Here is a 26,467-nt window from a genome sequence, read left to right on the forward strand (position 1 = left end):
GCTAATTCTTCTGTTAAAGATTTTTCATTGGCCCAGAGTCCTTCAGATAAACTGTGGCCCAATCACTGAAGCAAAATAATGTCAAAAGTATTTGGACTCTATCCTATTGCGAAATGAATCCGCGAATTTTACAGGTCTCTACTAATGGATTCTTACTGTGTAGTAACAGCTGTTTTTCAAAGCAATTCCTATAGAGATAGGATAAGCGAAAACTAACGCCCTATGTGAATAAGCGAGCGAAGGCTTTGAAACAGTTCTTGCCTAACCATTTGGACTAGATCGCGTAGCAGTGAAAGAGTTAAGATTATAATTGTTATAATTTACTGATAGGACGTGTAATAATTCGCTTTATGATTTGGCGACAGCCTGGAATGCAAATGTTTGTACACTTGAACAACTTCTGTAATTGGTAGAGACCTGCAAAATTCGCGGATTCATTCGGTGATAGGCTAGAATTCAAACACATATACCTCTTAGATAATTTTGCTATTGTCTTACTGTTCATCTGGACGAAGCTCAACCAGTTATAAACCCTCAACCAAAGAAGGATCGAATCACAGACAAACCAGCTGAGACGACTTACAAGTCGGCAGCCAATGAACTTGCGTTATTTGCCCAAGTGTACAGGGGTATATGTGCAGTCTATCCTGAAGGCCATCGAAACCGCGAATTTTGCAGGTCTCTAGTAATTGGACTGGAGGACAAGAAGTTCCATAAAAAAAAAACTCAGCAAACATCTGACGGAAATCATGTACGACCCGGAGAAAAGCTGAACTGTTGTGGCAGCGATGCTTGAAAACCCACGACATCGACACGGTTCGAACGCTTTCCTTGTCCTTAATTGAGTGAGAGCCCCTAAAGCTCATAAATTTCATTAATTATCCTTAAAAAAACTACTTAAGTGTGCAAATATGGATGGACGTGTGTTATTTTAATGTTCGTTTGTTGCCTATTTGTCGGCAAACAACGCGTGCGCAGTGCAATTCGTGAATTTCGGGCCAAGTGATTACAATTTTGTTTTTCATAATTAGCACGTCACTTTTTAAACTAAAAAAAGACGTGTTTTACTGTCTTACTTTTAACTTATAAAGTAAATGTAATTACGTGATTAGTGATCAAATGATAGGGCTACAAATTTCAAATAGACCGTATGCTTGGGTTAGATGTGTGTTCCAGAGATAGATAATTATGGACAGTATGGGCTTATCGGTAGGGACCGGAAAAATTCGCGAGTTCAAAGACGTGTAGGATGAACTCCATAGTTCTACGTACACTCGGTCAAATGCCACCCACTCATTGGCTGCTGTCTTGTGAGACGTTCCAGCATAGCAGCCTGTGATTCGATAAAGCTTTGGTCGGGTGTTTCTCATTGGCCCAGAGTCATCCAGGTGATTTGAGAACAAATAGCAGCGGCCGCACCGAGGTATAACGATTTGTATTTTAGCCTATCGCGAAATTAATTCGCGAATTTTTCCGGTCTCTACTTATCGGTAAGGATTGCGAACTAATCAACAAAATTATTTTTTTGTGCGTTTACTATCTACCAATTTAAAATTATTTTCTTTAGTTATTTTGTGATATGAATAGTTTTATGCCTCTTGATAGTGGCAAAGGAGTCCTTAAAAACTCCTTAATTTTTGATTTCACACGAGGCTACGAACCATGATCGACTTGGTTATTCACATTTTTGTGGCATGGAGCGAGAAAAAAACGTGAATTTTGCTGGTCTCTATTTGTTAGGGAAACTGTTATACATGTTACGTGTCCTCTGCTATTTATTTATTTATTTATTTATTGCCTTATTTTAAGCGGCGAAGTTAATGCTTACCGCCTTGTCTTACACTTAACCACATACATCTTTACTTACCTACATATACCAAAAATTGTCACAAAATACATTTAAATAAGAACTGAATTAACATATAAATACAAATATGAAAATAATAAAATTAGCATATATGATACACATGAGCTACCTGAATTATAACGTATTATAGGCATACTATAAAAAGGCCTTTTTTTTACGGGTCAGTTGTAACGTCACTAGGAGCCAGTAACAACATTGCTAACTGCAAGTAGAGCTACATATATGTCGCGTGTTCATTTGGTCTCAAAGTTAGAGTGCGAACCTTCGTACACTTGCACTTTGTTCGTGATTGGACCGCCGGTATTTGGACACGCCCATTTGCGACCGTAAGGCAACGATGCCCAGCTAGAAGATATGTAAGCGAATCAATTAGGGACCGGAAAAATTCGCGGGTTCAATGACCTATAGGATGAACTCCATAGTTCTACGTACACTCGGTCAAATGCCACCCACTCATTGGCTGCTGTCTTGTGAGACGTTCCAGCGTAGCAGCCTGTGATTCGATAAAGCTTTGGTTGGGTGTTTCTCATTGGCCCAGAGTCATCCAGGTGAGTTGTGAACCAATAGCAGAGGCATAACTGAGGTATAACGATTTGTATTTTAGCCTGTCGCAAAATGAATTCGCGAATTTTTTCGGTCCCTACGAATCATGTAGCGCCGATCAACAAGAATAAAAAAAAAATTGTTTCTCACTAAGAAATCGGCCAATCGAAAAGGAAACACCGGTAGCGCCAACATAGGGCTTTATTATTTTTTTTTTTTAATAGCCTGATGCAAAACGAATCCGCGGAATTTACTACAAGTAACCCAGTCATGTGAAACCAGAACAGCGTGGTAACAGCCAATCATAAAGTAACACCGTTTTAAGTAGGACTCACAAGAATTGTGATTACCCTGGTACCAGAAAATCATGCGAATTTTGTGGCTATCTACCCACTTTGTTGTGTTTTTTTTGTAAAAACGAAAAGCGCCAACGTTATAAATAGAGGGAGATCGGACCTCACACGTTGTTGGATGACAAGTGTATGTCTATTGTGCCACGTGTGTGGTTAAAACACAAGCAACCGAGAAGAAAACAACACATTTTTTTTCTTTTTTTTTTCTTCGGTTTTCGGGCGGTTTTGAAGTCAGTAAAGAAATGCGAACCAACCGGAAGAATATTATCGTGGGTTTAATCTGTTAAACGTGTTTACCTAACGGAAGACACACATCAGTAGACAGTAATACTATCTGAAGTTGCTTGGCTTCTGGTTGTAGCCGTGTCCTTGGCGAATAATGGTGAATTATTCGCCATGGACACGGCTACAACCCAGAAGCCAAGCTACTTCAGGCAATGGCCGTGAAAGCCTGCAAACATTATTAGTGGGGATCGGAAAAATTCGTGGGTGCAATGATCTGCAGGATGAACTCCATAGTTCTTCGTACACTCGGTCAAATGCCACCCACTCATTGGCTGCTGTCTTGTGAGACGTTCCAGCGTAGCAGCCTGTGATTCGATAAAGCTTTGGTCGGGTGTTTCTCATTGGCTCAGAGTCATCCAGGTGAGTTGTGAACCAATAGCAGAGGCAGCACTGAGGTATAACGATTTGTATTTTAGCCTATCGTGAAATGAATTCGCGAATTTTTCCGGTCTCTAATTATTAGTAGAGTCCCGGAAATTTCGCGGATTCCTCTGGCCTCAGGATAGAATTCAAAGTTATAGGTGTGCTCGAACCATGTTTACTTTCCCATTGGTTGATTTCTTAGCGAGAACATTTTTATCCTTGTTATTTGGCACTACCTGATTCGCTTACTTCTCTCCTAGCTGGACATCATTGGCTCACGGTCGTAGAGGGGCGTGTCCAGATAACTGCGGGCCAATCATGAACACAGTGCGACAGTGTGGAAGTTTGCATTCTAGCTTGCGACTAAATGAATCCGCGAAATTTCCGTGGCTCTAATTATTAGTAATACTCTGTTTAATTTTTGTCGGACGAGTGGTGAGACTTGTTGACGGGGAAGAGACATATTGCCAACAGGCCGAGCTTCAAGCTTACCTGCTTGGATCCTGAATCCACTGCTGCCATAAAAACTAAACTCGCCGCAATATTTTATTCCTCCATTCCAAATCCTCTTTGTCCTCCGGACTCTAGATCGAACCGTTTACACCAAGAATCACGGGTAAATTGACGCAACTTCACGAGATGCGAAATGGTAAATTTTTACACGTACATTTTCTTTGTAAACTTGTTTCCAAGCTACTTTAATTTCAAAGGTTCAAGTTCGATATGTACAGTTTCTAACTCGTGTTACATGGCAAAGGGGAGAATGTTCAGTTATTGTAATTTATTTATTTTATTTATTGTCTTTGGAGGTGGCAAAGTTAAGGCGCACGCCTTCTCTTACACTGACCCACATTAGTAAATAACTATTAAAGATAAATATAAAAAAAACTTGGCTATGCTTTATACCATTCACTCACAATTCATTTAGTAGGCATCGCACGAGGTCAGGCCATGTTGAGTAAGTGTTCCGAAGATGCATGTTCAGCCCTTTTTTTAATGGTAACATAAGTTTTTTTAGAATTTTTTTTATTTTTCAGATCCCTGATTGGGACTATTTTAGTTTTCTCACTATACACAGAGAAAATGCGTACTTTTACAAAATATTCGTTTGGAAACTAGTCGCTAAGAAATATTTTGTAATACTACAGGAAAGATACTGTAACTTTGTACAACACATGGCTATGGTTATTTTTGCATACATGAAATACATATTTCGAGATAATACTGAATATTTTTAAAGAAAATTGACGCATAATTTTATATTTTGATATATGTTTCATTCAAACAATTTTTAATCAATGGAAAAAGATAATAAAATATTCAATAAGCTTAATTGAAGTTTATTTTGTTGTATTGTTTGTAACCACTTGTATATCTGCTGTAGGTCTGTTTTAAGTTCTTTTAATTTTTAATGTCAGTAACTTTTGTTGTTAAATGGTCTTTAGTAGTGAAAATGTCTGGATTTTTTTTCTTAAGCTATTAGTATAGGTTAGTTTAGTATTATACATTTATGATATATATTTTTTGTGTAGCTGTTTAGTTCTATGGTTAAGTGTAAGAGAAGTCTAAAAGTCGTAACTTCGCCATGAAGTCAATAAATAAATTATTGTACGCAGTTAATACTGGAAAGCTATTCAGGGTATTGTTTAACTATTGGAGGTACTGGGACAACACAAAGCATAAAGAAAGAATGTGTAAGAATCCAAACACAGTATTACTGCGAACACTATTGTGTAGTGATGCTGTTGTTTTCATGTAAATGTACAAATTTACAAATAGTCTGTAATTTTACAATATTTTTGTTCCAAAAAAAAAACAGTGTAAAGTATCTCATTCATGTCCGTGTCGAGTGAGAAGTGTTCAGTGCAGTTGCGTTAATTTTACTATTTGTACTGTCGTGGCAGTTTTCTAACCCATTGTCGTCTGCTCACGACCCGGGTCAATAGCAAACACGAGACGCGCTGTTTACAACGCGCTCAGACCATTGTTTCCACTCGCTGACCTTGGCCCAAACAGTCTCTTCCCATTGGCTATGCGGTTTGGACGTGGAGCCCCTGCAGTGCATTCGGCCTGGCCATAGAGCAAGGAGGAAGATATGGAAGTACAACTCCTGCAGTGCATTCGGCCTGGCCATAGAGCAAGGAGGAGATATGGAAGTGCGACTCTGAAGTGCATCCTGCCTGGCCATAGAGCAAAAAGGAAGATATGGAAGAGCGACTCCTGCAGTGCATTCGGCCTGGCCATAGAGCAAGGAGGAAGATATGGAAGTGCGACTCTTGTAGTGCATTCGGCCTGGCCATAGAGCAAGGAGGAAGATATGGAAATGCGACTCTTGCAGTGGAAACTAACCATGTGACACTATTAGTTGGGTATTATAAAAAGAGGGGGGGGGGGGGGACTCGATATAGAGGTTCAAATCCAAAGTTTAAGCTTAATAATGTTAATCTATTTCCAGCATGACTGATTGCTTATAAAATATATATTTAACTCTGCGAAAAACACTTGATGCTGTTTTATAATGAAACAGTCATGTTCTATATAATTGAGTAGGAGATGGAAATATTTGTGGCATATATAATTGAGTAGGAGATGTTAAAATTTGTGGCATATATAATTGAGTAGGAGATGTTAAAATTTGTGGCATATATAATTGAGTAGGACACGGAAAAATTTATGGCATATATAATTGAGTAGAAGATGGAAAAATTTGCCACCATTTAAGACGATAAATAAATAAATGCTATAATGCGACTTCCTGGTTCGGTTTTTCGTCGTAAATAAGCAAGATAAACAAGCACTGGGAGGAGGAAGGGTGTTTATGTTGTGGACTTAACAAATATGTGAAGGTTTTGTTCATACGATACTGCTAATTTAATAGTCAACGTAGTTGATCCGGCAGCGAATTCTAGAGGCGAGCGCGGAAACTATGTGTTATTCGCGTCCAAAAATGTAGTTGAAAACACAATTTTCAATTTTTTTTTGTCATGCTCGTCTTTATTTTAAAGAAATCCACGTTAAATTTCGTGTCCGAGTTTTGTATATTAAGTGTAATTGCAACACGAGAGCACATGAATTTATTTTGGACGTTACACATTTCTGACTAGTTACGAAAGACTCGTTTACATTTTTTTGTTTCGACAACGTCGGATTTATTCTAAGCGTTAGTTACTTTCAAGCTTGTATATGACTATGCTTAATTTTTATTTACCTGTAAGTTAGTTTTTTGGTTAAATTTTGTTATGGTTACCTCGTATCATTGATAGATTTAATCAAAGCTTAATTCTACGGTTGTTTGGGTTTGTTCAGCGACATAAATTATTCACCTTCTTATTTTATGCGATGTGTATTCAGATTTCAGATAAAAATACGCGATTTGAGAATCAAGGTAGGCCTATCGCCGAGTCGTAGGTTATATTTGTTTGAAATTTAATTCCGAGTAGGAAGAAAATCTTAATTTTTATAAACTCGTATGGGATGGAATTAAGAATATGCTTAATTTACTGTGGCATTTAACAAATGATAACACGAGTGTCGTTACAATTTATACAATTCGTGCTTGGGAGACACAGCTTGTAAATGTTCTAAAATTTAAAGTTTTAAGTACAGTACATTTGTTTCTGTGACTAACTTTTTTTTTTAGATACAAACGAAAGAGTTACGAGTAAAAAATTGCAATTTTTCGTTCACTATCTCGCAACTTCATCAGGAAATTTTCGCTGCATGGAATTTTTATATGTATGTGTAAATTGTGTTTAGTGATAAGTACTATTACATTGTTTACGTATAACCCAATTAGGTTTTCACACTACATAATACAAAAATTCGTAATGTTTTTATTGCATTAGAAATAGTGGTAGGCTTTTATTCGCAATAAAGTAGACCTATTCCAGAATTAAAATGCATTCCGGATGAGTCCAGTTATATGTTAATATCGCTTGATTACAGTTGATTGTGAAAATAAAGGGTATACTTTTTTTATCACACTTCCTATCTCATAAACCTATCCCACATTTCTGCCATGCAGGTAGACACATGTAGAAAATATCCTTGAAAACAACGCACACCAATTAAAACCCACACCATTATTTATAAAAACACAATACTACAGAAAAAAAAATAGCCACTGAGAGATTTTTTGATAAATGTGTAGATTGTTTCCCAGGAGCCGCTACTCTACAAAATTACCAGTAATTTTCTCCCGCAATATTTGCCAAGAACTTGTCCATAAACGTTATCGTTCTATAATGACTTGTGATAATAAAAATCCATGTACACATTCATAAATTATTTTTGAACCAACAAACACGGCCCATAATTTATTTTCACCTCTGGTACACAAAACATGACATGAGTTTTTAGCTAAATAATTAGAACCTCTAGATTAAAAAATGTGTCTTTTAAGTGATACTTTATTTAAACACTAATATATACGAATGTGTAAACATTTTGTTAAATATTTATGTTTTCGTAGTACCTACTTATTTCCACAAGAAATGATGATGATGTGGGCAAAATAACGTGGCATCCGGTAGAGACCTGCAAAATTCGCGGATTCATTGACCTCTAGGATAGACTGCACAGTCCTTTAAATACTCGCGGAAATGACACCTGTTCATTGGCTACTGACGCGTGAGACGTCTCAACTAGGCTGTCCGTAATTCGGCACTTTCTTGGTTTAGTGTTTCCCATTGGCTCACAGTTCCCCGGATAAAATGTGGGCCAATCGCAGAAGCGGTACGAAGGTATAGTTGTTTTGATGCTAGCCTATCGCGAAATGAATCCTCGAATTTTGCATGTCTCTAGCATAGGTTATTAGCATGGAGACTAGGATAGCAGTTTTGTTGAAGCTTTTAGTAAAGCCTGTACGAAAGCTTTAACGGACTCACAAAAGTTCCACCTCTACCAGCAAGAGAATAGCGATGAAGAGAGAAAGAGCAAAATACACAATACTTCCGTGGTAAATGCTCCTTCCCTGATTGTAATTGGCCTTTTACTAGTGACGTCAACACTAAAAGCAACAACAATGCCACATTTCCAGAGAGACTTTTCTTTAACCTGACAATGTCGATTCCGATACTTTGTATAGCAGTTTCGAGACTAAGAATTTTTATTATTTCGACACACTAGCGGAATCAAAACTATCGGATCATTTCCTCTAGAGGAATTATTCAGACAGCGTCGAGAATCTGGCCCAGTTATCTGCGACTACGAAGAACCCCTTCTTTTATTTGAGGTGCAGTATTCGTCGAAATGTCCGTAAATTTTCCGAGATATCTAACAGCGTGCAAAGACGTTAATCTTTGTTGGGCAAATAATTGACATGTGACTAAGAGCGGCATTTCAAGATGTTCGGGTAAGAGAGCGAATAAGCACGGTCGTATCCCAGAATGTGTCCAAACCGAGTCCAAGCAAGAGAACAAATCAGCAACAGTTTTAATTGGTTGTGCCCGGCGCAAGCCTGGAAACTGGATTCAAACGCATTCTAGCGGACAAATCTGAACCATCGATACATTTGTTACCGGACAAAATACTAAAAGATAACACCACCATCGCACAAAAATAGAACCGCCTTTCTGATAATCTCGAGTACTTTTTTTATGTTGCGATTATTTCTTGTTATGTACCATTGAGGTATACAATACGTATTCCAGGGTAGTTTCGCTACCATAAATTATCACTTAGCATACCAACACGCCTGGTAAATCCCCCGATGATCACGATATACGAGTTAATGGCGTCAGACGCGGGTCCGTCATCTGGACGAAATCAACAAAAAAAAAAAAAGTGAGCTCTGCGCATGCGCGGAATTTGGGCAACAAATCGGCTCTGGATAGGACACCAACGTCGCTTGTTTCTGTTTTGGTAAAACTATTGTTCATTTGTCTTTTCGTTTTGTCGTGTTTTTGTCTCGTTTCAACTGTTGTGCTGAATTATTTTGGGTTCAATATTTTTGCGTTGTCATCATTTGTGGGTTTTTTTTTTTCGTTCTCTTAGTACATTTTTCTTTGTTTTTCTTAGTTTGTTGACCATATTCCTGTTACGGAATATTTTGTGGTGTTCATATCCTTGTTGACAACTGCAATTGTTTGCTTAATTTTGTGTGTTTTTTGTCTTTTTTGGGTATTTTTATTTCTTTATTTTATTTATTAGTTTTTCTTCTACAGAAAAAGTTCTTAGCAATGGCGTATGTCCAAAAACTTACATCAAGTCATGCACTCCCATTGCACAAATCTTTTAAAGATAACACCAAATTTTCCGTTCCCTAAAAATATTAGACTGTCCGTGTCCGATCAGGCACTAGGTATACGGTTAAGGTACAGGTATTCCATGAGGACTTTACCATTCTTCCTAGCGAGTTGTTTTCAAGCTTTTAGCCAGGGGGTGACCACGTCTTAATGATTACTTGCTAACTGGGTGAGGCCATTTTTTTTGTTCTTCAGCTTATTGTTGCGTCGTATTGGTTAGACCCCCAAAACCATTGGCTGAAGTGTAGTGTTTGCATTGTGGAAACAGTTTTGAATTACTTTTGACGTTGCAACTTCTAATAAATCGATGAACGCCGGCTGCACGCACGAAAAAGTGTCCCGTAACGCACATTGTCCCGTTACGCTCATTGTACGCTTGGGCCGCATCTATCTCTCTTCCACTCGATTGGAACAACCATCGATTTGACTTTTTCGAGGCACATTAAACTTGAAACACTCCCATTCGTTTCCTACTTTTCCTATCATCGTCCTATCCTTAACAGAATAACACAGATTGGAAGAAGTTAAATAGCAAACATGTATAAAAGTTATAGTTAAAATAATCTGTTCGTTAAAGTAATAAACATATTTGAATTAATGAGAGCAAATAAAAGTCAATTTATCAATTAAATTGTAGATTTCATTTCCCTCCTTCTTTGTATCCTTATAAAATAGTGATAATTCAATAAAAATGATTAAATTTTATTCCTAAAAGTATGCAATCATTTCATCAATGTTTTGTTATGACGTTGTCACGTTAAACTATCGTCCGTAAACCAACTTTACAGACAACCAACTTTTTTTTTAAAAGTGACGATTGTATTTCGTAACTACTAAACCATCATCAGACGTGGTCAAGCAAAATTTCCGCAATGTTTTGGATGGCAAAGGCGAGGTTAAAAAGTGACTTCAACTGCGTCACCCCATGTCGTCTCCTGACAATTCCTATCTCCATTCTTTTAGCATTAACCTTTATACAGCTGCGGTTTGCTTGGCTAACCAGTCGTTAACCAGGGCGACTTCAACAGCAAGAATAGCCAACCCACTCCCATCAACTAATAACCTCCATGACACGAATCTACCGCACATCTTGAATGTTCAGTTCACTAGAGGGCAAACGAAAGACGTGTTACATTTATTTGCCCTGGGAATCAGCAATTTGCTTTCCGGGGCTGAGATTTGCATTTGTCGTTTCGTGAGCTTCCAGTTGAAGCGAGTCGGTCGTCAGTTGTTGCATTTATTGGAGCTGTTACTGCTCATCTACGAACATAGTTTCATGTAACTATCTAGACCAGTGACTCGCGGTGAAAAAGTGTTTGTTATGCCCAGATGTGATTTGGAGTTTCTTTTCTGAGGTACTTAACAAGAGTCTACGCGAGCTTACAAAATTTTAACTTAGAAGTTGGTATTTAACAAAAAATGAGTTTGCATTGTAAAATACATGTATATATTAAGTGATATAAAATATAATTATCTTTGAAAGATTTGTGCGATGGGAGTGCATGACTTGATGTAAGCTTTTGGACATACGCCATTGCTAAGCACATGTATGTCTGTAGAAGAAAACTACAAAAAACACAACAGTTGAAACGAGACAAAAACACGACAAAACGAAAAGACGAAACAAACACAATAGTTTTCCAAAACAAAGGAACGAAAAAAACCCCACAACTGTTGTGCTGAATTTTTTTTTGTGTTCAACATTTTTGATGCTGTCATCATTTGTGAGGGTTTTTTCGTTCTGATAGTCCATTTTTCTTTGTTTTTCTTTGTTGACCATATTCCTGTTATGGAATATTATGTGGTGTTTATATCCTGTTGGCAACAGCAATGTTTTGCTTAATTTGTGTTTTTGTCTTTTGGGTTTTTTGTAGTTTTCTTTTACAGACATACATGTGCTTAGCAATGGCGTATGTCCAAAAGCTTACATCAAGTCATATAAAATATTGTTTTTTACGTGAGTTGCGTTACATGTGATAAAATACGTAATCTCGTTCTCTGTCAAGAATTTTTTCCTTACAATTACAAATCGTGAAGCACTCTAAAGACTCGCGAATGCCCAGGAAAAATAAACATAAATTCAAGCGTTTCAGACAAAGTAACGGATTACTTGGTACACAACACGAATCTAGTAAACAGTGTTAACTATTTTTTACCGATTGAATACATTGTTCATGACAATTTGTTTTTTAAAATTTGATTACTTAAAGTCCAATACGAATTATAAAACCCGCCATAGAGGCACCACTGAAGAATTTTTATGGGTGACGTAAACCTCAATTTTACTAATCGTTTTATTTGTGTATAGCGAGAAGTTATTCGAAAAAATTATCCATATGGTAAACTACGTATACATGTCAATATTTGTTTATTAGCTATTTAATTATTTATTCATTACCGAATTGGTGGCGGAAGTTTTTAGGTCATTCTCTTACACTCAACAATTTGACCTAATACATCACAATCGGCGTTACATAAACGTACGAAAATACTAAACTTAACTTAGCTAACCAAATAACTAAAATCCAAACTATCAAAGAACATAAACAAATATAAGTAAAAACCATATTTTTTTTTAAAATTAATACAACAATGGAACAGAAAGTTATATAAACACATTAAACATGCATATCTACATGGACTTTTGCCAATAAATTAACCCGGCTGTGGTTATGGAATCATTGAACAAGGTATTTCGCAACTTAACTGAAGAGTTTCTGTGCCTAGTAACTCTGGAAGTATCCAGTAAACCCGAATTCTGCAAGGTTATTGCTTACAGGAAATGGTACGTCATAAAAATGTTACGAGTACAAGATAACAATGACGCACCACGAATCTAACGCAATGTAAACCTAGGTCGATTGTAAAAAAATTCTAATCATAATGCAATTTGGGAATCGTTAACTCACAAGGAAAAAAAAAATTTCCTTCCTACTTTGACAGTTTGTTTTTAGCATAAATAAATGTATCTAAACATTCTCATTGTTTTTGTGTAGAAATATAACAATTTAAATCGTGACGAAAACACGAAACAAGATCGTAGTTATCATATGCACTAATGTTTATATCCCACTTCATGCACAGAAACAGGAAATACAAGCCGAAACGAAAGAAATGCAAATGGCCATTTTCTTGCTTCACGTTGTTGCAAGGTTATAAACGGGTACCATGAATCATGGAAGTAAGAAGTCAGGGATTGGGTGTGTGCAAACTTTCTCATGTTAATAATTGAAGTAAAAATGAGAACATCCCTTTTTTTTTTCCTTCGCATCTGGATAGTAAAGCATCTGTGGTTAAAATTGAGATCAATGCTTATTTCTACGATGACATTTTTACGATTCTTCATAACAAGTTTCTTTCAAGATATTTACAAAAGTTTAATATGAGCCTTTATGCAGCTATGGTTTGTTTTGCTATACAACTGCTAAAACATCGCAATTTATATGATACCTACACTTATTCCACTAAAAAAAAAAATGTGTTGTATTATCGGCATAATTTATAAAAAAACGCTTTCGCGCAGACCGGGTAAATAACTATGGTTGCCTAACGTTGGTGCGTGTTTAAACAATGACGTGTTTCGCGAATTGTCAACTAGAAAATGAAAAAAAAAAAAAAAAAAACCTTTCAAGCAGACAGCTGAGGAATTATATTTGTAGTTCAATATAATACACTACGTGGATTCAATTGTGATTTGAACAAGTTACAATAATTATTGTACACGTGATTTGTAAACGCCAAATTTTTTAAAGTATAAAAACTAGACGCCTTACTCAAGTAAACGACTTGTTATTATAAATGCGCGTATAGAGATGCCCTTTCAATTAAGGCTCAATTATTTCTCCTAACTAAATCCAACATCACTTGTACTATCACGTGATAGTCTATCACATCATTCCAGTCTTAAAAAACTATGCTTGGCTGTGGTTAAAGAAGGGATCATAATTTACTCCGATGTGTTTTTTGGTAGTCAGTGTTATTTATAATAATGAAAAAATAATTCATGAGATATGTTCATCGCACAAGTTTCTATGTTTATTGTTAATAATATTTAACAATCTCATTTATCTTGTAATAATTCAGAACGGTTCAAAATTGTATGCTACGTTTGGAGACAATGGTGGTGGGGGGGATTTTTTTTTTTGCATAGCTTCGTATAATTATTCAGTTAAGCCTGGTGGCTAAGCCCGACGATTGGTTCTCGAATACTCAACCACTTCTCTCCTATTGGCTGGCGAAGGGACCAATGCACGCCCCTACATGAAAGCACGAACATCGATAGGGTGCGTTTGAAAATATAACGTGTTTAATAGTATTATTGTTGGGTACTCTTCTAGAAAATCTATTTTGTATGAACTTCAGTGTAAATACAGCACGTCGCGTCGCTCAATGGCAGTTACAGGACCACAAGGCTCAATATTTAATAAGAAATCCCAAATGACCGAGCGGAACCTATGCGGGCGTCGCAACACGGGCCGAGCGTGCGTGGTTGGGTCCAGTGGGCGGAGCCAGCGTGGGGAGGGGCGGGGCTTGGGGCCCGCCCGGCGCTCCGCGAATGCGGGAACCGGCAAAGATGGCGGCAGAACATTGAACGAATCGTTACGGAGCGGTCGACCGACGTGGACGGGAGCGACCCACCCAGCTCGCCGGCTCGGATGCTAGTGAGTGAGTTTTGCCGGAATTGGCCGGTAGATGTCGTTGCGATCACATATTTCCCCCGCAGTAGGGGGAAGAAAGTGGGAGGTTTTGTTGGTCTCACGTGACCAAAATGCCGGGAAAAATAGGTTGGCATTTGTTGACCGTGGAATGTTTACCGGGAATTCGCGTGTGTTTAGGTAATATTAATATATTGGTTAGAAAATATTTAAAACCAGAGGAAAAGTGTTTTTTTTAGTGGACTTAAATTGTTGTGCATTTATAATTTTAAATAAAAAATCAAGAATGTTTTAACGAAAAAAATACTTGTTCTGTGGTAAAATTTAAATAACTGGGTTAAAATGTTAATTTTTATTATAAATATGAATCATGTGTTTGAAAGCCCTGAATCAAAATGAAATTTTCATTTGTCGATAAGGCATTGGTGACGTAAATGTTTATTAAATTTGTATGTGTGTAGTTTTACGATTAAAAAAATAAAATGAGATTGCGTACTTTGAAACCGAACGTAGTTGTTCGCTTGATTGCAGCAGTAGCACCTCCACCGGAACTGCGGTTTTGTTTCTGCTGCTATCGATAGGACGGGTCCAATAACCCGTGGTGCCCCCTGTGAGATGAGAAAGTTACCAGCGCACAACAAAGGTAAGATGTCCGACAGAGCGTCATGTGGCAAGTTCTGTTCGCAGTGTAGTTTGTTTTTGCAAGGATTATCTGTTTGAAACGCAGTAAGTTGTTATGAGTAATTGTGCAGAAATTTTTTATTTACATTCTTCACGCGGAAGTAATTGTCAAACACACATTTATGTTATGCCTGCCAGCACTTTTTAATATGCATTTTTATAGTTTTTTTTAAAGACCTTATTTGCTTATTCTGTAGTAAAATGACTAGGATTGTGTTAATAGCTTGTTGCCTTGAAGGCTAAACGATTATTTATTTGTAATTTCAAAACATGTGAGTGTGGCTGTCGCTGTGTGCTTCAATACATTTTTGTAGAAACGTGTTTTTTTATTCTAGGTGATAAGTCGAGTTCCCCGCGCGTAACCCTTCGACTACAACATATCAAAGTAAAAGATGAGAAAAAGGCATCCAAAGCCGCTGCATCTGAAATAACGTCATTCGATAACAGGTGAGTACACAAAGTTGAGTGTGCAGTGTGTGTGGAATTGTGACACGTAACACTGTTAGGTATGTCTCTAAGTTAGTTAACACGTTCAGGGAAGAGGGTGGGTAACCCGCACCCCGTCTCTTCCCTTTTAAGATCGAATAATATCGCCATTCGGCTTCCCGGAACTTGGAGAGAATGTAATTAGCGTAGAGCTACACTCAGGGCCGCAACTAGAGTCTCTGGCACCCGGGGCATGAATGGATTCATGTACACCCCCCCCCCCCCCCCCCCCTCTTTTTTGCACATACCACACCAATAAAGCGGGGGTGGGGGGGGGGGGTAGTCCGGGGGCCCTCCCACGGAAAAATGGTGCTATTTAAGCATTTTCCATACCTTCATGTAACAGTTTCTGTGCTACTGTACCTTCCATGCATGAACCCACTATGTCCATAAAGTGGTCCGTATAATCAGTAAATCAGATTAGACATTCCTGGCATGCAAGTTAAATAAACTTTTTACCAGTTACCAGTTATAGTAGGAATTACAATGCAAGCGATTTCGGCGCCCCCACAGCTTTGCGCCCGGGGCGTATGCCCCGCTTGCTCCCCCCTAGTTGCGGCCCTGGCTACACTACTCTACGTGTAGCGTTTCATCCCATGTTTATTGCCTTTATTAAATGATAATTTAAGATAAGGTAGATGTGAATGCGTTCGGTGCTCACTCATATCGTGTGTTGGGAAGAAGAGAAGTCCAGATCGGGGGGTCGTATAAAGAACAGTGGCCATTGTCTCGCAGGTTGCTTGGTTTGTGGGTTCTAGTTGCGTCGAAGGCAAGGGTTTACTGACGTTTTGGTCGACAATGTAGATGCCATCTTCCGGATAGAAATCTTCTACTCTACTTCCCGGGTTAGAATCCATGAGCCAAAATACATCAATATCAAAAAAATTGTAGCGTGGAAATTGTTTAAAATGAGTAAACGTAATCAAGGGCCATAAAAGTCCTTAAAAAAAGCAGTGAAACTCAGGGACTGGTCTAAAAAGTTATACAAAGTTTAAAATTAAATAATGGTGCGGAAGTCACAATTTTCTTATTTATAGCACCATTTAGCTAACTTGTATTTAGTATCATATTCAATTTGGCCTGGTATATGCAAAAAAAGACCCTGCAATTAAAAAGGGTTTCAAGGAAAATTTTATTACAAAGGGCCTGATAGAGTGGAGAACTTGGTTTGTCAGGAATTTGTAGACACTCGGATATCGGGAAAACTCCTTAAAAGTGCTGTATTGAAAACCATAAAAAAACATTTAAATAACTTAATAGAAAATAATCTTAAATCGAGCCATACAGATCAGAGTTAACACTGCGGCAGATAGGTGTGTATGAGTGGCCCTGAGATTGCTCTACTCCTGTTTTGAAGGGAAATGGTGCAGTTTTATGATGAAACATAAATTAATATCAGATTTTATTTTCCCTCAAAATGACTTTATATATAATTAATTACTTTATTTGATTAGTGATAGTGGATGAGTTAGATTTCAGAATATAAAATTTGAAATTATGGGCATTATTCGAAATATTCGAAAAATTTGAAAACTTATATTCTTGTGTAGGTACTACTAACATTTCTTAACAATTTTTCTGAACAGTATGTTACAATTCAAACAGTTTATTTAAACAAAAACCTCTATAGAATTTGGAGTGCAATGAAGTCCAATAAAATTGGGGGAAATAAATCAATGAAAATACATCAATATTTACTCATGTATTTAAAAAGTAATGAAACAAAAATCTGGTGAAATATTCAAATACTGTGCAGTATCGTACACACAGTCAGTTATTGTTATATCATAAAACAATAAAATGGCTTAAACTTTCTAAAGAATGATTTGATAAACTGGAACCTATTATCATAGAACATTATAGACAACACTAGAATTTAGAATCATCAAATTATTCAAGAAAATAAAATATTTGACAAAATTATATGTACTTAAAATAAAAACAATGAATATCTTCAAAATAGTAAGAAATAGTAAAAAACCCAAACTATTAAAAGCAGTTCGTACACACACATACATACTATCCAAATATACATATAAACAGCCTCTTGCGAGACTCACTTCTCATTCATCCATACAAATTTTAACCCAGTTACAGATGAGCTAGAATCTCAAATTTTTTCACAGGAAGGATCTTGTCTCGTTACCAGCAAAACAAATCCTGAAAAGTTGAAATTAATTTTGAACACCCCCTTCCCCACTCAAAAAAAAATAAAAAAAATATCAAAAATTTGCTAAGTCAGGTCATGTAGACATGACAACATGATCGGTCCAATGTTTGTTTATTTGTAAGCCGTGGCATTATTCAGGCATATCCATAAGGTGCACATGCTTCACATCCATCAATGTAGAGAACATTTTATGATAATGTAAACAGTCCAGCAAAAAAAAAAAAATTAATAGGTAAAAAAAAACCAGCTTTTAATATCATAATGCAGCACAGAAATAATTTTAATTTTAGATGCATATAATTGTGTTATGTTTTTTTTCCCGAAAATGCTTTATGACGTATAAAGTGACTAGGTTTTATAATCTCGTCCATACCAACTGATGTATGCCATGACTGATTTTTTAATAGTCTTACCTTTAAACGAGCAGTTCAGTGAAGAACATAAAATATGTACAATGTGCCCTTGTTTATGTGTTTTGAATGAATGTTCAGTGCGTGGACTAAGGCCAAGGCTCATGGTCGGCTTGCCACAGGGTCCAGTTCACAGTCAACATGGACCCGAAGGAGGAAGTGTACGAAGTGAAGGGGGGCGCCAAGGAGACGGCAGACTCCGACAAGACGCCGCAGCCGGACAGCACTGCGGTCCAGGAGTCTGGGGAGGCTTCGAGACCAGACACCACTCCCGACCCCGCGCAGCCCGGCAAGAGGAGCTTCGCGGACGTGGCGGAGGTAGCGGGGGACGACGCGGACGAAGAAAACAAGCGCAAGAAGCGGAAGGACGCGGATGCGGGCAAGGAGAATCCCAGGAACGGTAGCGGTCGCTTTGCCGGAGGGAGGAACGGCAGCGAGAAGGGCTTGAAAGCGCCGGGCGGTTCGAAGAACAGCAACACCAAGAGTGGTTACGGGGGCGTGCTGGCCGATCGCAAAAGCCCGAACAGCGGGGACAGCAGCCCCAAACTCGGCGGCTCCTCCGGCGGAAACAATGCCAAAACTACGAACGCCGAGGAAGAAGGCGAAAATGAAGAAAGCCGGGGAAGTGCCAAAAGCGAAACGTCTTCAAACTCTTCAAATAGTTCTTGGGTAGGTCCTAAGGTTCCGCCTCTGAAAATCGTGATCCCCCAGCAGACATTGTCCACGGAACAAGAGCAGAGCACTCGCAACGGGAAGAACGGTGCATCGCGACACCACGCTGCTCTGCCGTACGTGGTCGCCTCGTCCAACAGCAGCGAGCCCTCTCCCGAGAAGGAACCCGCCGCACAGACCTCGTCCGGTGGCACCGCCGGCCTGACGGAAGTCGGCGGAGGCGGAGGGCCCGCCAAGACGGACGAGAAGAAGGACCCGGTCCCGGGGGCCGTCTCGGCGGACGACAAGCAGTCGACGCACCACCAGAGGGTGCTGCGCAGCTCGCACCGCAACGGGGGTCCCGGCAACGGCTCGACGCCGGGATCGAGTTCCTCGTCCAGCACGGCCGGGTCCACCGGCGCCGCGTCCCCCCCGGCGGTGGCCCCGGCGCCCGGGGAGGGGGGGTCGCCCCCGCGTCGCCAGACCCCGTCCCCCCAGGAGCAGGCCGCCCCCGCGACGGACGCCTCGTCGCCCGGTCCCTCGAAGGTGGTGCCCCCGGCGGCCGCCGCCGCCGCGGAGGAGAAGCCAGAGTCCCCGCCCCAGCCCCAGGCTCAGCCGCAGGCCCCGCCCCAGCCGCCGCCCCAGCCGGCTCCGCAGCCTCCGCCCCAGCAGCAGCAGCCGTCGCAGCAGCAGCAGCAACAACAGCAGCCTCAGCCTCAGCCGCAGTCGGCGCCCGCGCCCGTGGAGCTGCACCCGCGCAAGCGCAAGATGAAGCAGAGCAAGGAGGGGCAGGGGGCGTCGTCCGCTGCCTCCAGCTCCGAGGCCGCCGACTCCAGCAGCGCCTCCACGGAGGTGCACCCTCACGAGCAGCCCATCACCAACTGCTACCAGCTGTTCCTCAACATCAGGAAGCAGGTGAGCCTTCTCGGAGCCTACATAGCCTTGCACCGGTAACTAGGAGAGGGACTGTAGGGAAACACGACAACGTACAGTTCACGTTAAGGTAATGGTTTATCGGCCATCTCGGCTTCTTTCAGTTTTTTTTTCTTCCAATCTCGGGACTACAAACAATACATAATTTAAATAATAGGACTGATATAATTAAAGTTCTCTAACTATAACAGTTTAAAAGATTTCCTAGTGCTGCATAACTTACAATTCTTTTGGCATTTCAAAAATTCATAACTCAAAAAACCAACATTCCAAAAAAAATTAAAATTTTACCATCGTACTTGTGATAGGTAGTACAACATGCGTAAAAAAAATTATTAAAATCTGAAACCCTGACATTAATTTTTATTTATTAATTTGGTTAATTTGATATGGATTGTCCCTTTTTTGCTTTGCTCAGATGTTGATTAACCCTAATTATTTACGACTTTCTGAGTCCACTAAACCGTGATAACTTTCATAAATATAAACTCTCAGCAAGACGGATATATTACTTGTTGTGTGTTCAAGAGAAAAGAGACTTTGACGAACGTGCCTTCAAAAACCTTGACTCAGGGCCTCGCCTACCAAAGTGCACCTTAAATGACTTACACATTTTCACTTCCGTGGGGAATGGTCTCCACCTTTGAGTGGGTTCTGAACATACTCAGATCACTTGCTTAAATCTCAGCGCACCTAGCCTACCAGAATGATCCCAGGGTTGTGGAAACCAAATTAAAAAAACCCAAATAAATAACCAGGACAGCTGGATGGGCATCCTCTCCCTGTGAGGGTGGCCACAACGGGGTGTCCTGTCACGCCAGCGGGACTCGGTAACCACGGCCAGCGGCTGGACAAGCAGCAGGCTGAAGAGTTTGTCAGATCCGCGTCGGCCCCGCTCCTCAGCCACTCGGCCGCGCCACTCACGGCGAATGGCCAGAGCAGCCCGCCCAGCAGGGACGTCGGAACGTTTTCATGAGTGGGGGGGCGAAAAGATGTATCACACTTACCTCAGTCCTTGAGCGAGGAAAATTTGGAATTTTAGATGCAAAATTGTGCTATTTAATGAATTTCCGAACCAAAATATTAAATATACCATTCCAAGAATTTGATGACGTAGTATGTATTAAATACTATTCTGACAGTAGATGTTAGTACAATTTAACTAAAATACCATCTAGGAATTTGCAATCATTTTACAGTATATTGACAATCATAAATTTGATTTTCTAATCAATGTGATCACCAATGCAACATTTGTAACTACTGGTTGAGAAAAATACTACTAGGACCAAACATTTATTCTGGGAAAAGGAGGGGTGGAGAAATGCTACTCTCGCCCCCCCCCCCCCCATGCATAACAGCACGGGGGCGACTCGCCCCTGCTGCCCCCCCCCCCCCCCCCAATCTGACGTCTCTGCCGCCCAGAGTCCCAGCAGTGAAGTCTAAAAATTTAATTTCAAATGTTGCAAGCTCTTGAAGGAAATCTAGTTCAGGCGAGTCTTTCTCGAACACAGCTTTTGAAACGAGGCCACGGCAGTGACGTAATGCACATGCGTAAAGAAACCCACTGAACAATACCTACATGCACAACGTTCTCGGGAGAGGGGGGGATGTGGTTTTCATCCCAACATTATCCCAACATCATCGCAACATTATACTAATTTATTTAGCATGTTGTTTGTACCACAATTTAATAAAAATAAATTTAAAAAAAAATTCTACTGTTTTAAGCTTGCAATTGTTATTAGTTACTCATTTTAGAGCATTTTTAGAACCCAAAAATACTTGCCAGATTAATTTTATTTGTTCCAAAAAGTTAAGTAATGTTTATTACAAATCATTATAATGAACAAGTAAATGTTTCAGTCAAAATTACACTGTTTTGGAGAAATTTTTATCATGGAACATTTAAGTATTATATTTGTTCGGTAATACGCTATCATTTTTAATAAACAGAATTCATAATAAATAACTATAACACACTGAAATCTTATATTAAAAAAAAAAGCTGGCCTGAAAATAATACCATAAAATAGCCATAGCCATTGTCTTCAGTACAGTTCGGTCACATCAACCATAAACAGTAGTCTGGCAGCTTTTCGAATAAAGCAATTATGATATTGCTGCAGCTTCTTGGAAGAAACCAAAAAGGTTGAAAATATTTTTTTTTTTTTTAGTTTGTTCATCCTACTTATGAAAAAAAAATGTGGTAAGTTGTTTGGTTTAAGTGTGCAGTTTGTTTTGCGGGCATATATAGTGGCATGACAAGAGATGTGAAAAGGAAAATTTTCCATTACCAACATCAGTAGTGTGGCCCTAGACATCTTGAGGACCTGGGCCCTTAACCTTTTGATGGGCCCAATATTTTGGCAAAAAGCCTTAATTTGGGGGGATGGGGGGATTTACGGAATAGCTCTCGGAGGAAAGAGGCATTCAGGGGCACTCCTCAGGAAAAATTAAAAATTTTATTTTATTTTATTAAGCTCCAACTTCCTTGGGAAGCACTTTAGACCCTAAGTCTTATAGAGGTTAACAAATTATTTTGTTATAATGTGCACGTTTCTTAAATTGAATGGCAAAGGTTTTAAAGTACAATGGCGCTGGTAGTAGGTGTCTGGCCGCTTCTGCTAGTGTCAGGTCCTTGGTCGGTTGCTAGGCCGGTCTGGCCCTGGTGTCGCCTCTCACCAATAAATTAAGATTGAACGGTACGCATTACACAACCATTTATTTTCTGCAGATTACCACCATTTCTAGTAGAGATGTGACTGGGAAAATTTTCAGGAAAAATACAACCAAATCTTTTTCCAGATAATTATCCCAATACCAATATAGACGTTAAAAATTAAATATAGTTCTGTACTTGTGTCTATTACAAACTTTTTACACCACTAGCTAAATTGAGTAACAGGCGATTTGCCTAAAGGCGGGTTGTTTAAACATGAATTTGCTACGGCGATTTGTCTAAATCATTTCGCCTAAAGGCATTTTGCCTAATGTCGAATTGCCTAATGGCTATTTGCCTAAAGGCGATTTGCCTGACGTCGTTTTCCCTAACGGAGTTCTACCTGAGGGCAATTTGCCTAATGGTGTTTTGCCTAACTCGATTTACCGAACAGCATTTTGCCTAATGTCGTTTTGCCTAAAATGTTACTACAATGACAAAACCTCGTTTTGCCTAACGGCATTTTGCCTATCTGCGTTTTGCCTATCGCGTTTTGCCTGACGGCATTTTGCCTAACGCCGAATTGCCTAATGGCATTTTTTCTAAAAGAGGAAAAAGCGTCTTGCCTAATGGCGATTGATTAGCCTAACGGCGTTATGCCTAACAGTGTTATGCCTAATGGTGTTTTGCCTAACGGCATTTTGCGTAACTCCTATTTGGCCAACGGAGTTTTGCCTAATGGCGATTTTCCTAATGGCGTTTTGCCTGAACGGCTTTTTGCCTAAAATTAGGCAAATCGCCTTTAGGCAAAACAACACATGCCCACTAAATTTTACGTTAGCATTCTATTACAGTACAGGTGTAAAACTTAAAGTTAAAAAAAGTATGTGCAGAACCTATTGGCTTATTTTATTGATTTGGTTATTTTTGTACAAAAATGGTTGATGCAATTTATTTATGAAACTATTTGAAAATTTTTCCGGTTTACGGAAATTTTTTTGGGTAGGTGACGGGGAAATATTTGAGCGTAAAACTGATGTGTGTGCGTTGCAGATCGAGCGGCGCAGGAAGGGGCTGTTCCCGGTGCAGCCGAAGCCGCCCCAGGGCTTCAAGGACTACCTGATGAACCGCTGCACCTACGTGCTGGCGGGCAACGCCTCGTCGCGCATGCCCATCCCCATCATCTCCCCCCCGCAGTCCCTGCCGGAGCAGATGAAGGATCTGTTCGCGGAGCAGGAGAAGGAGCGCTACCGCCTGCGCATGCAGGTGAGAGTCCTCCGCTGGGGTGTCCTCAACATCTTAGGTTTCAGAGCAGTGTCGATACTTTGTCATACAGTACAGTACACTCCCGATCATCCGCTAAATCAAGTGGCCGGGCCACTGCGGATTGTGAAAATCATGCATAATCCGCACTAAAGGCAGAAAAGGGAAACAAAAAAGGAAATATTAATTTCAACTTTAAAATTCTCAAAAATATGTACAGTAATAGTTACAATTAATAGTAAAAAAAAAATTTTAATGATGCTAAAATGTTAGTATTTTACTGAATAATTAACATATGATACATTTCATTAACGTAAACGTAAAAGTGCTCAACCATACGACTAGAAACAAAGTGCGACGGAGACAAAAATAGCAACGCATGCCAGCCTACTGCGTGAGTTCCGATAGGGCCTGTGGCGTTTTACTGTATACTGCACACAATACATTCGTCAGTAGAGTTCAAATTTGCTCACTTGTAATAAAATACGGATTTACATATGTGCTGTATTTTTTCGTAGCATGCGCGGATAATCCGCACCGCGGATCTTCCGTCCGCGGATAATAGGGAGTTTGCTGTATCTTGATTGGGAACGGGCCAATCAAATCCTTGAATACCTTCAAATCATATTTATTTGAGGAAAAAAGATTTATAGAGGAAATAAAGTAAATTAAATAATTAACACTCATAACCTCTGAAGTTTACTAGGTCAGTTTTTTTTTTCCCCTTCATGCCTATCTGTATTGTACTTTTAAGTTGTGGTTATATAAATACAGTAGAACCCGTTTAAAGTGAACCCGCCTATAATGAATTCCCGTTTATTGTGAATTTCCGTCTCGGTTCCGGCAAAATGATGTGAGGTTATGTATTAATTTATTGGATATAGCGCACAACTTTTGTCAATGTTGATACGTTTTCCCGTGTACCACGAACAAATTTTGCCGACATAATGCACATTTATCTCAAATATTTTCATATAATTACAAGTATTTTCACAAAACGTCTATTCTGGATCACATTAACGTTTTTCTCCGCAATATGCTACTCGATTGTCCACTGTTCATATTATAAACAAGTCGTAATCGAGTGGCCTCGGTAGGCTACGTGTAGCCAGAAATGGTGCTCAGTTTGGTGAAAATAAAAAATAGTTTTCCCTGCATAGTTAAAGAATGGGCGAACGCGTGTACATTTAATAAGTTATCAAAATTAAACATAAATTACCGCCACATAAATACGTTTGTACATTATAGCAACAAATTCAATTTTTTTCGTCTCATTTTTATCGTTCACGTTTCGGACATTTTGATCGAGTAAGGTTCGTAAGACTACCACTAGATAGAACTCTGTGGACTAAATTTTTCCATAGAAAGTAAGAAATTTTCGTTCCAACTTTAGCAACTCCGATACTAAATGATACGTAGTGATCTTTGATGCGCCAGACTCGTTATTTTTCGTTTATTTACTTTTGACGGTAAAAAGAATTTCGTGTTATTAAGCTGCAAATGTGCTTCAATAAGAAATACGTACATAAAAAAGGGTGAAAAACGCGTTAAAAAACGTAAAGCATTATCTGTGCGAGATAAACTGTACATTATTAAAAAGGTAGACTCCAACCCCACTGTCCCGCACGTGTTAATATCAAAGGAACTGGGAATTGCAACATCCACATTAAATACAATATTAAACAAGCTGAACAATCTTCTTTCACAAGCTGTGAATACGTCACAGAGTATTAAACGCCTGAAAAAAGGAAAATACGCCGATGTCGAAGAACCATTAATAGAAAGTTTGTACATGTGTAGTGTATTAAAAATAATATCTGCATTTGCTCATAAAACTGTTGCTTTGAGTATTTTCATTCGTTCTTTTCTTGGCTTAGGCCTATGTGTAGTTAAGATTATGCTTTTGAGTATGTATTGCCAATATAAAAGTTTTCCCAGATATAAAGTTTCCCCTCTATAGTGAACATAAAAACTACTCCCTTCAGATTCATTATAACAGGGTTCTACTGTAAGTTGCACTATGTTTTGAATTAGTTGGCGAATGAAACATTAAATGTTTCAAACACCATTGTTAATATTTTTCGATTTTTGTGCATTTTTTTTTTTTTTTTGGACACTAAACGGATTCGAGAAAATTGGGATTTGACCAATCGCTAATCTTACTGCTTGTTGTCCTCATTCTGGAAAGTCGGAAACTTAAGGAAGTTGGAATCTGTCAGGGAATTTTACTTGAAATTGTGGAAAAGTCATGGAAATTCTCTAGTGGCAGGGGCAAGAATATTTGGTGAATTGTGATAAAGCCGAAATAACACCGAAAAGTGTACCAATACACCATTTAACACAAATGCATGATATGTATGATATTAATTAGCAAATTTATTCAAAACTTAGCTCAGATTGCAAAAATCTACTCTTTTAATATATTAAATTCAATGAAAGTAAACTATTTAGCATGGAGTTAGTACAAAAATGTATGTACCAAATAAATAGGAAAATATTTTTGCTTTTTATGGTATTGCAATTGTTATTGAGATACAAGGTTTTCAATTCCAAGCCGTCAATATATATATATTCGAAGGTGAGACGTCGGCTGACCGGTTGTGGTCGGGGGTGGTTGTTCCCGCAGCACGTGATCGAGAAGGAGAAGCTGGTGCTGTCGGTGGAGCAGGAGATCCTGCGGGTGCACGGGCGGGCGGCGCGGGCGCTGGCCAATCAGGCGCTGCCGTTCTCCGTGTGCACCATCCTCAAGGACGAGGAGGTGTACAACGTGATCACGCCCGAGCAGGAGGAGAAGGACCGCAACGCCCGCTCGCGCTACAACGGCCGCCTGTTCCTCAGCTGGCTACAGGACGTCGACGACAAGTGGGAGAAGATCAAGGTCTGTCTGTCTCTCCCTCCCC

At 39.3% G+C, this 26,467-nt stretch overlaps 1 protein-coding gene across 5 annotated transcripts in view; it reads left to right on the top strand.

Moving 5' to 3' along the window:
- Positions 1–26,467, top strand: part of LOC134538159 (ankyrin repeat domain-containing protein 11) — a 36,719-nt gene that overhangs the window by 5,163 nt on the left and 5,089 nt on the right. The window contains exons 1-6 of one of the 5 annotated variants that reach the window (XM_063379210.1): positions 10,379–14,321; positions 14,843–14,954; positions 15,328–15,439; positions 18,181–19,624; positions 23,358–23,570; positions 26,194–26,445. In XM_063379210.1, coding sequence (XP_063235280.1) covers positions 14,927–14,954; positions 15,328–15,439; positions 18,181–19,624; positions 23,358–23,570; positions 26,194–26,445 — 2,049 coding nt within the window. In that variant the 5' untranslated portion in view covers positions 10,379–14,321; positions 14,843–14,926. The other 4 variants (XM_063379209.1, XM_063379212.1, XM_063379211.1 and 1 more) reach the window with 4 other exon arrangements.

Source organism: Bacillus rossius, chromosome 13, assembly GCF_032445375.1.
Source record: "Bacillus rossius redtenbacheri isolate Brsri chromosome 13, Brsri_v3, whole genome shotgun sequence".
NCBI classification, from domain to species: Eukaryota; Metazoa; Arthropoda; class Insecta; order Phasmatodea; family Bacillidae; genus Bacillus; species Bacillus rossius.